Source organism: Symphalangus syndactylus, chromosome 6 (genome assembly GCF_028878055.3).
Source record: "Symphalangus syndactylus isolate Jambi chromosome 6, NHGRI_mSymSyn1-v2.1_pri, whole genome shotgun sequence".
In the NCBI taxonomy this organism is placed as follows: Eukaryota; Metazoa; Chordata; class Mammalia; order Primates; family Hylobatidae; genus Symphalangus; species Symphalangus syndactylus.
The window spans coordinates 36907259-36917597 of NC_072428.2; the positions used below are offsets into that span (position 1 = coordinate 36907259).

Sequence of the window (10339 nt, forward strand, 5' to 3'; positions counted from 1 at the left end):
CTGTTGTTGGCTCTCCAGAAAGGTACTGTCTACCACAGTGGCCACTAGCCACATGCAGCTATTGAAGTTTAAACTAATTATAACTCAATAAAATTAAAAATTTGGCCACACTAGTAACATTTCAAGTGCTCCGTAGCCAGATATGGAGTGCACGAATAGAACATTTCCATCATTGCAGGAAGTTCTGTTGGAGAGCACTGATCTAAAACATAGGCTTCAAGAAAAAAGTGGCTTTGTATGTCTGGTTTATACTGAGCTCTTAGAAAAGTGCCTGGCACAAGGAGGCACTTCATAAATACTTGTTGAATAGATGAATACTGGAATTATGTAATATCAAAAAACAGAGCCCAAACCAAAAACCTGGAAACATCCTAAATATACATCTATAAGGGATTAGTTATATAAATTTTGGCACTTCTACAGTGTAACTCTATCCAGTGACTAAAAGGCATGATTTGGGTGTGTATGTAATGACTCAGACAGACACCCACATTATTTTAAATGACGAAGCAAGCTTCCTAAAAATATGTATGGCATGAATCCATTTTATTAAGAAACACAAACCAAAAAAAGTCAAGAATAATATGTACGAAACTGTTAATAGCAGTCACTGCTGGATAGAATTAGAGAAATGAGAAATTTATATTCTGTATTCTTCTATAATGTTCTAATTTGTGATGTGTATGTATTACTTGAGTATTTTTTTAAAGATTCAAAATAAAATCACATGCAGCCCTCTAAGAACAAAAGGAAAAAATGAAAGCCCACATTGCAATCTATCCCAAGGATATGTAGAACATTTCTTAAATATTTACCAAGCGCCAAAGTCCTTCCCAGCTTTATTCCATTTAATCTTAATAATATTCCTAAAATAAAATCCCCATTGTCCTATGTTGAAAATGTAGACTCTAAAAATCAGAGAGGTTAAGTAGGTTTCCCAGGGTTGCACAGCTAGCACACAGCACCATTGGCATTTGAACCCAGGTCTCTAGTTCTATAGTCCATGACACTTTTCACTGCAGAAGGTATATGCATGCACCCACAAAGAGCCAGGTCCTAGTTGGCCCTAAACTAGCCATTTCATCCATATGAAACCCCAAACAATCACCAAGCTACAACCAGGTGCATGAGAAGCGGCTTTTCCTTCTTGGGACATTGGGAAATACAGCAAAATTGAATCTAGCTAGCCCTCTGCCTCGTCTCTTGACTTATCTCACAATTGTCTTTCCCTAAACATTTCTTACACATAGACAGAAATGCCAGGAGGATCTGGTGCCAACGAGTGCTTGGTAACTTAAGCATGCTGGTGGAGACTTCCCAGCTCTCCAGCAGATGCCTCGATTGTGCCTTTGTTGGATTTTCAGCCAATCCCCCCTGAAGAGGAGTTTTCAGCTCACTCGAGGTATATGAGCCAAAACACTGTAGAGTCGCCTTTCAGCTTCATGGACAAGACATTCCAGGCTGCACGCTGAGAGGCTTGTTTAGCTTCACACTTGACGCAAATGGGGTGTATGTTTACCCACAAACACACACATGCACACACCAACAGAAGCTGCTGCCGCCAACAGAAGCTACTGCAGTGGCGGTATTTCTAGAAGCCCAGAAACTGTACTCTGGGCAATGTGGAACTCGATCACAATGCCTATCAGGAAAAACAATCTAATTCTTTCTACGCAAAGTTTCAACCACAGCCCAGAAAATTCAGTAGAAGATGAAATGTAATACTCTATTAAGCCTTATTTTGCCAGTGCAAGTGAGAGCTCACCCAAGCATGGAGAGTCATTAAAATGGATCTTACATATATCATTATAAATTTAATAATCGCCATGACGGCTAGAGTTCAAGTTAAAATGAATGTCAGCTGAGCATGACCAATTGATGTTACCCCAGCTGCCACAGAGCCTCACTTGGGGTTATATTCTACTTCCAGAGGCTCCATAGTACATGTGGACCCAACGCAGCCAGAGCCAAGAACAGATGGGAAATGCAGACATCTACACCTAGCCAAAAAGAAGCCATCATAATTGCATATTATCTTGCTGTACCAGCCCAATTAAAATTGTCTACAGTGTCAGAGGTCCCAAATGTTCCTCCACTAAGTGTCTGGATACCAAACTTGGCTAATACTTAGTCAAATGCAATCAATCCTGGGTTCTGTTCACAACTACTATTGATTTTTCTCCTATCTCTCCAAAAGCTTCCGTAGAAATAGGAGTAGATAGGTCTAGTAGGTTATATACTTAATAAATCAAACACCACAAAACAAATCCCACTTATCTAGGTTCCCAGGATAGTGGGCATTCTTCCCAAATTATAGTGACAGCAGTTTCGGAAATCGAATGTTTTGTTAGGAATGGAGTCAATATTTATGTTTATAAAATGTTTATTTTTGTTTATTTTTATCCTTGGAAAGTCAGAGAAAATGCAATACAAAATCCTTTTTCATACACACACACACACACACACACACACACAGAGAGAGAGAGAGAGAGAGAGCCATATAAAATTATAGGGAAGAGTCAGAAGGACAGTTTTCATCTCCATGTGTATTTCACACTGGGAACAGTCAATCTTTGAGACTCAGGAGGAGAGGGATACCCACACCACTCTGAAAGAACATCAGAAGTCTTTTTTTTTTTCTTACCATCCACAACATTTCAAAGGAAATATCAGAAATTATTTTCAGTTCAACACAAATTTGGACTCTGCTAGAGCTGTATTTAACCCTTGCCACTCCCTGGTCTTAGCTATGCCCCAAGAGTGAGAAGATGTAGCTTCAACTTTCTTCCTAGACAACCAACCACTCTATGCTACTCCCCAACGCGTCTGCCTTTTAAAGACAAGTTGAACTTTAACTGGTAGACACAGGTCCTGGGTGACTGCAGCTTTCAGACCAATGACAGCAAATGACCTACACTCAACAGGCCATTTTAAATGACTGTGACATTCTTACGGATAGGGCCAAAGAGTGCAGTAGAACATGTTTTTGATCCATAAACACAAGAGCCAGCCAACCACACAGAGAATAATTCAAACAAAACCTCCGCTGTCAGAAGCAACATTTCCAAAAGGTGCTAAGAGTGTGTGAATCCCGAAGGAGGCTTCAGTACAAAGAAACTCATATTGGACTTTGAGAACACCAACATTTTTTGTTAACTCCCTCAGTTAACACTTATAAATCTTTGCCTTTTTGGCTGCCAGGACTGAATTTTTTTCCCTTTTCTTTGTCTTTCTTCTTGCCTACCAGTAAGTCAAGACACCCAGCATCAAGACATAGCAAATCTCAAGCCACCATGCTACCTCATTCCGGAGAGAAAGACAGACAAGCATGCTCAGTGATGACCACCAATGCTCTCTGAATCACACTTAGCAATTCCAGCACCGTAATCCAATCAACCAACAAAGTTCTGCCACTTACCCTCTTTTGATCTTCCAGTCCGTGGGTAACTGGCTTTCTCTTCTGCTGCTGGCTGGACTCAGAAACCGATTCCATTTCCCAGAAATGAAATCCTCTCTCTCCTTCAGCGATGCTTCCAAATCCACAGAGGAACGAAATAACCCACACAAAAGTGATGCATGCAACCGCCAGACAGAGTTCCTGCCAGCCAAGGAAATCAGCACCACCTCTTCAAAGGTCTTCCTGTCTTCTTAAAATCCACTCGGGAACCTCACTTGGTACCGCTGCCTTTGCAATGAGGGTGACTGCTGCCGGCATCATGAGAGCTAAGTCTTGGGGTTTTACTTTAGATCTGAGACTCGCTTCATGAGAGCCCAGAGGACAAATTTGGGCAAAGACAAGTCCATATCCTGAGGCACATACCACATTACTGCCCCAGAAACCTTTTCCTTCACTGTCTCCTTGGCACAGATAATTTATATGTCAATAACAATGTAAATGGGCATTTAATCCACCAAGCTGATAACATCCACATCCCTCTCCGGCGGCCCCTGACTCCCATAAATCACTGCAAACACTGCGCGGAAAGCCGCCCCTCATGGCTCCTGCAAGCGTTCATCACAGCGGTGGCTCCCCTCCTGGGCTGTCATCTTCTTTCATGGTGTAAGACTCATACCTGAGGAGAAAATGTTCAACAGTCAGATTTGTCTTTTGTAGAAAAGTACAGATTTGTGCTGTCTTTCCCACCATCTGGAGCCACATAGTGAGGCCTGAACCAAGCAGCAGCCGATGATCTTTTTCCAAGCTCCTCTGAGCACATCCATGGACAAGCAACCTCCAGGGGCCTCACAGGCTCCCCACTTCTCACGTTCTGGAAATAAGCACACCGGAGCTGGAAATGAGTTACCTTTCAAACTTCCATGGGGTGCATGATCATCATCATCATCACCATCAGAGGAATAAGGCACCAAAGTATGAAGAGACAGGGAAGCAATGGTCTGTGAAGCACAAAGCATCAACATTTTTCCCCCAATTACAGCTGCAGGAGGCAGTGTATGGCAGGCGAGACACCAGGGTCCTCAGGGAGGGTGAGAAAGAGCAGCTGAGATTGTCTCAGGGCGGAAAAGCAACTGTCTATGGAGCCGCATTCCCTGCCTGGGAACCTGCAGATAAAGCAGACACTCAGTCACCTCCTGGCTGACGTCACAGAAGCTCGGAGGGACAGGGAGGGAGGAGAGAGGAAGGGACCTCTGCACCAAGAAAAATATTCACACTTGGTACACCCTCCCATAAATAGTCCAAGAGGTGTGGACATATCTGAGGATCCTATGAAGATCATGCATCAACAAGTAATTATGAATGCCTCCTCCCGCAACACCAGCACCATCAGGAAGGAAAGGAATGGGGGGTGGGGAGCTCTTTACTAAAAGGCACTAGTCTTGCCAGCATTTGTAATGAACGCAGTAGCCATTCCACAATTCAGGCCATGCCAGCCTCCGGGAGAGCTGTGGCCAGATCCGGCCGCAGCGGGCACTAGACAGAAACCCACAGACCCTCCCTTGCAGCTGTCCTGACTGGTGGCTACTTTGGAATAAGGCCGAAGCCATCCCCTATCACAAAAGGCTTCCGCACAGCTCAGTGCCAAAGCAGGTTAAGAGGCGGACATGAGACTCGGCCACAGAGGACTTGTGAGAGGGGAGGAGGAGGAGGAGGAGGAGGAGGAGGAGGAGGAGGAGGAGGAGGAGGAGGAGAAGGACTAGCAGATGCTTAGGAGAGAAGCAGCAGAGAGGATGTAACTTCGCAGGTACATCCCTCTTAATTGAAGGCTTGTCCCACACACGTGAAACACTCAGCCAGAACAGATTTCTGCAAGTGAATTTCCAAGTCACAGATGTTCTGAATTTGGTAAGAATCAGTGAGGAGCAGAATGTTCAGAAGGTTATCTTGTATACCCAAGAGTGGGTGACATTATAGACAGAATGAAGCCCTCTGCTGACCCAGGAAGTAGCTGAGCTTTTAGAAAAAAGTAGACACTCTCTTGTTGCTCATCACCACTATCTCCACAGCCCCTTCAAGAGATCCTTTGCAAAGGTGAAACCTCAGAATCATTCTTTTTAGCTCCAGACCACAATGCAAGTAAACTCTGACAAAATGGCTATACATATTACCCTTTTCTGAATCCAATTGAAACCTCAAACTAAAAGACTCAGGCAGACCTAAGTTCAAATCTCAACACTACAGCTTCTTGTGTGACCCTGAGCCAGTAACTTAATCCGAATCTCAGTTTCCTCATCTATAAAGTGAGGAGAATGATACCAAATAAAATTGGAAAAATCAAGATCACCTATTAACACAGAATATGTGATCAAATGATAATTGCTAACATGTACTGAATGTTTGCTATTATGCTGAGTGCTAGCTACTGCTTCATATATTCATTTATTCAGCACATCTCTGTTAAGGGCATGCTGTGTGTCACTTCTTTTGCTTCAAATAAAGATGTTTAGCCTTGTATTCGAGATGAGACAACTGAAGATAAGAGAGGTCAAGTAACTTGCCTAGAGTTACACAGAGAGGAAGTGTGGGTCTAAAATTTGAACCCAGGTCTGACTTCAAAGTTCCTGCTCATATCCATGCTGCTCTGGAAGGAGTAATATTGTTTGGCTGTTCACAAGCAGGCTAAGTTCAGAATCTACACTTTTCATAGCTACTGGCCCTCCTCATGAATAATAATAAAAGAAAAAAAAGCCAGGTGCCAAAAAGTGTCTCCTGCTTGGAAGGCCTTCTCCATCGGGGCTGCCTCACTGACAGCTCTGGGCTTTCTCTGTATCGGAGAACAACTCTGCACTCTGTGCCAGGCCCGTGTGCTGGAGCTCCCTCCCGGGTGAGACCCTGTCACATCCCATCACACCAGCCGGCGCACACGCCCCAAGTGCACATGGGGACAGACGCTCTCGCCACAGAAATACCTCCCAACCAGCAGGAAGTGGGAGGATGTTCAACACCTCCTGTGAGCCTTTTGTTTTTTTCTAGGAGACCAGTTCTGGGGCTGTTGCTGTCCTTGTGCTGGAGCCAGAGAGGAGAGGATCACAGGAGAAAGAGGAGAAGCAAGGATGCTGTTGTCAGCTAGCTAGCTGCCACATCCAGTCTATTTCCTGACTGGGCAGAGGGGACTTCAAGAGAGTATGCCCTGATATAAAAGCTCTGGTTTCCTACTGCCAGAGAAATCTCAGGATGTTTAAATACACTTGAATGAAAATGAGCTGAAAGAAAGGACTCAGGGAACATTTAACTGAATTGTTGAGAAATGAACATGCTTGCTGAATTGATCCCTAAATGCAGCAATGTATCAGCAGCTTCTCCTCTCTGTGTCATAAGTCAGCCAGGAGCAGCTGCAAGGGAAAGGAGAAAAACAAGAAGGCCTGGCCAAACTGCACCATAAGATGAGTGGGGAGCATTGAGGGCAAGCCCTGGCTTTTCCTCAAAGTTCAGAAGACAAGCCCAGTCTTACTGAAGATCTTCTGAACACACTGCCAAGACTTTTTCCTGCCTGGTACAAACAGCCTCCAAAAGACTTCAAACTCCCATTCCACATCTGCCCAAATCCTTCTTCTTCTGGGCAACCTCCCCGGGAGTGGGAGGGTTGGGGGGGCAGAGGTTAAAGACAGGTTTGGAGATACAGCCCAGTACATAGATGGTACAGGAAAAAGCTTCCTAGTCTTAGAGGTAGAGGCATCCTTCAGAGGGACCCACTGAAGTCCCTTCCTACAGTAAAACTTAATTCCCTGTTAAATGCCAATTTAGGATTCCAGGTGCCAGACAAGTCACAGGCCAGGCCTTCTTAGGTATAAGTTGCTCCTTCTGCTGTGGGTGTTGGAATTGTGAGCCCAGCTTTGGCAAAATATCCTTAGATTTTCCCAAAGTTTTCAAAATCAGGCAATGCCCCTTTGGCCTTTTCCTCACTCTTGTCCCTCTCTCCAGTGGCTGCCAGGACTGGGGAAACTGTTTTTTAAATCTGGATTAAAGGTTGGAGGGTTGGGGGGCCTGACCTGTTTCATCTTACACCTGGAGTTAAGCTTCTAAAAGAGGGGTGCATCTAAAAGAAGGGTCTTTCCAATGGTCTAATTAACACTCATCACCAAAATCACATTTTTAATTAGCCCTTGGTGTCAATAGGGGAAACAGAAGAGCTTCTTGGAAATCTAGCTTTTCATTAATCAATAAATAAGTTATATAAGAGGTATGAAAGAGAACCAAGGAGACATGGTGGTTTCCGGGCTGAGTTTCTAATCTAGGGGCTTTTTTGCTCCCAAAGGGAGCCCGCGAGCCGGCCACTTCTGCTTAGCCACAGGGGAGGGAGGGCTGACCCAGCCGCCAACCCTGGCGCCTTTATCTGTGCACTGCGAGCGAGCGGAGCGTGCTCCCGCCTCTTCCCTGAAGAAAAGAAAGGATCACACACAAAAATAAGTCACTAGGGCCCCAGCTGGGCGACGCGGGCTGCCACCGCCGCCGCCTAAGTCCCTTTGCAGGCAAGAAAGGAGCCGGCTCAGCGGAGCGCACACCCGGGAGGCACCGCGGCTCCCAGTGCTCGGGCGCCCCCTCCCCACCCGTGCCCTAGCCCGCCGCCCGCAGCTAACCAGAGCGTGGGAGAGCGAGAGCCAGGGGAACCGCAGGCCTGGCCTTGTTGCCCCCGGCTTGGCTCGGATGCGATCCACCTACACCGCCCCCACCAACACATACACACGTATGGACAGACAGGCACAGCGAAGAGACACAGACCGACACAAGCACAGCAGATACTCGCAGACATGCAGACAGACACACACACAGACTTACAGACGCACATCCATATACACAGATAACCACAGAAGCTCAGCTCACAGACGAGGAAGCACGCCCCCACAGAGGGACCCGCACAGACAGGTACTGGACCTACATTCGGAGACAGATGTAGCTAGAAAACAGAGGCGCAGACAGAAAACACACACGCTCATAGATACACCTAGAGACTAGCACACAGAGAGGAGGACACACACAGACCGAAAACACAGAGACGCCGACAGAAGGATCCACAAACAGCGGTATTCAGACACAAGCACCTGGAGAGGGCGTTCACAGACACCCATGCCAACAGCAAACACAGAGGGACCCAGAAGCGGGGATACACCCAGAGACATAATCACGCAGAGGGGAACCGACAGAGACACGCAAACAAGACAGTCAGAAACACAAGAACACGCACAGGAGGTAGCACAGCCTCAGGCACGTACGCCCAGAGGGACACACACCCACTCCGGATGGGGGCGTGCGCAGTGTCGCTGGAGGCAGGGAAAGTGCGCCCCCGAGCTCGCAGAGCAGCCTCGGAGCACTGCGCCGGGCGCCCAGCCCCGCATCTGCTGGGGAAGAGTTTCCCAGCGCATCTGTGAACAAGGGCCCGCCGGCCGTCATCGTGCACGGGTGGCTATGTGCCCGCTGGCCCGATATCTATGCTGCGGTCGGGTGGCTTGAGAGACCCTGGCCCTCGGTCAGAGTCCCGCAGCAGAGGTGTGGCCCCCGAGCCTCTCAATGAGGGGCCGGTCCTCTCCCCAACGGCAGTCCCCACCCTGCTCTGGACCCCGGAGCTCAGCACAGAGCATCCCCAAGTCCTCTCCTCCTTGCCCATCCAGTTGCACTGCAAACTTTCCCAGGCCGGTCCCGCCGCCCGGCAGTCCAGCCAGACCCGACCTGGGGGAGGCAGCATAGGGGGTTCCTACCTGCGCCCACACCGGCTTCGCGGAGCCGCCTCCTCCAGCCGGTCTCGCACTGCACTCCGGCCCGCGCTTCTCAGCCGCGCCGCTGCCGCTGCAGCCGCTCCTTGCCCTCCCGTTACCCGGGAAACCGCCTCCTCCTCCCTCCCGCCAGCCAACCAGTGCAGTTCACATGGCGCCTCGCTGCCAATCGGCGGCCTCGCCACCCCGGTCCCTTTCCAGGGTCCCGAGCCCTTTCCCAAGCTAGGGGACCAGAGAAAGAGAGAGGGTCTCTCCGGAGCTGCTGCTATTCAATGGCAGACCTGCCAGGCAGAGACATGCCAATCATGCCTGCTAACGCCCTTCTTCTGTGGGACAGACGCACCTGATACTTTAAGGAAGACCTGCATCGTTGGACAACCTGAGTCGGAAGATGCCTCCCGGCACCTGGTTCAGCCTCCCACTAAATCCAGGAATCTCCTGGACAGGATCCCATCAGGGAGCTGTCCAGCCTGTGTCCAAACACCTCTCTGGATGGAGCTCTCTGAAGCTCCCAAGACAGTGCTTATTGCCTTCCGGATTGTAGAACTCTGGTTGACAGCAAGCTCTTTCCAACACCGAACTGAAATCTGCCTCCATATCAAGACCCGTTTCTGCTTGTTGGACATGCAGAACAAGGATCCCTGGGCCACCTAACAGCCAGACCTTCTGTAACCTAGAGAGCAAAGCATCCTATCCCCAAGGTTACCCATCACCGGACAGTTATTCATTCTTCTTGTCTTACCCAGGGCCATTCTGGAATCTGGGAGGCTTGTGCTCCCCATGTTACTTATCTCTCTTTCATGGAGTGGCCTGGTACATAAGTGCCCACATGAGAGGATATCAGGAACCCAGTACTGCAAATAAGACTTGAGCTTCTGAAAAAATGTTCTCTCCTCTCCTAAGTTGAGGTCAGGTCCAAAGAGTAAAAGGGGAGGCCAGACATATCTAGAGAGGCACTACCCTGGACATTTCTCTCTTTCCACTCCCCCTCCAATCCTATCATCCAATCAAAACTTGCCCCATCACACAGGGTGCCCAAGGTGAGAAAGCAAGGAGTCCTGTTGGTCTTGGCAGGAGAGAGTCCTGGCCTTTCCAAAGTCTCCAGGTGCCACCAGGCTGCAGGGCCTGTCCATAGCCACAGGCAGATCTTTCTATACCACTGTCTGGTGAAGAC

The 10339-nt window shown here is 48.1% G+C and overlaps 1 protein-coding gene across 1 annotated transcript in view; it reads right to left on the bottom strand.

The window, feature by feature from the left end:
* Positions 1-9226, bottom strand: part of NAV2 (neuron navigator 2) — a 782645-nt gene extending 773419 nt beyond the window's left edge. The window contains exons 1-2 of the mRNA XM_055282148.2: positions 9151-9226; positions 3419-4073 (exon numbers count right to left, since the gene is read on the bottom strand). Of these exons, the coding sequence (XP_055138123.1) occupies positions 3419-3493 (75 nt within the window). The 5' untranslated portion in view covers positions 3494-4073; positions 9151-9226. The remainder of the gene's footprint in view (positions 1-3418; positions 4074-9150) is intronic.
* Between the last annotated feature and the right edge of the window lie 1113 nt (positions 9227-10339).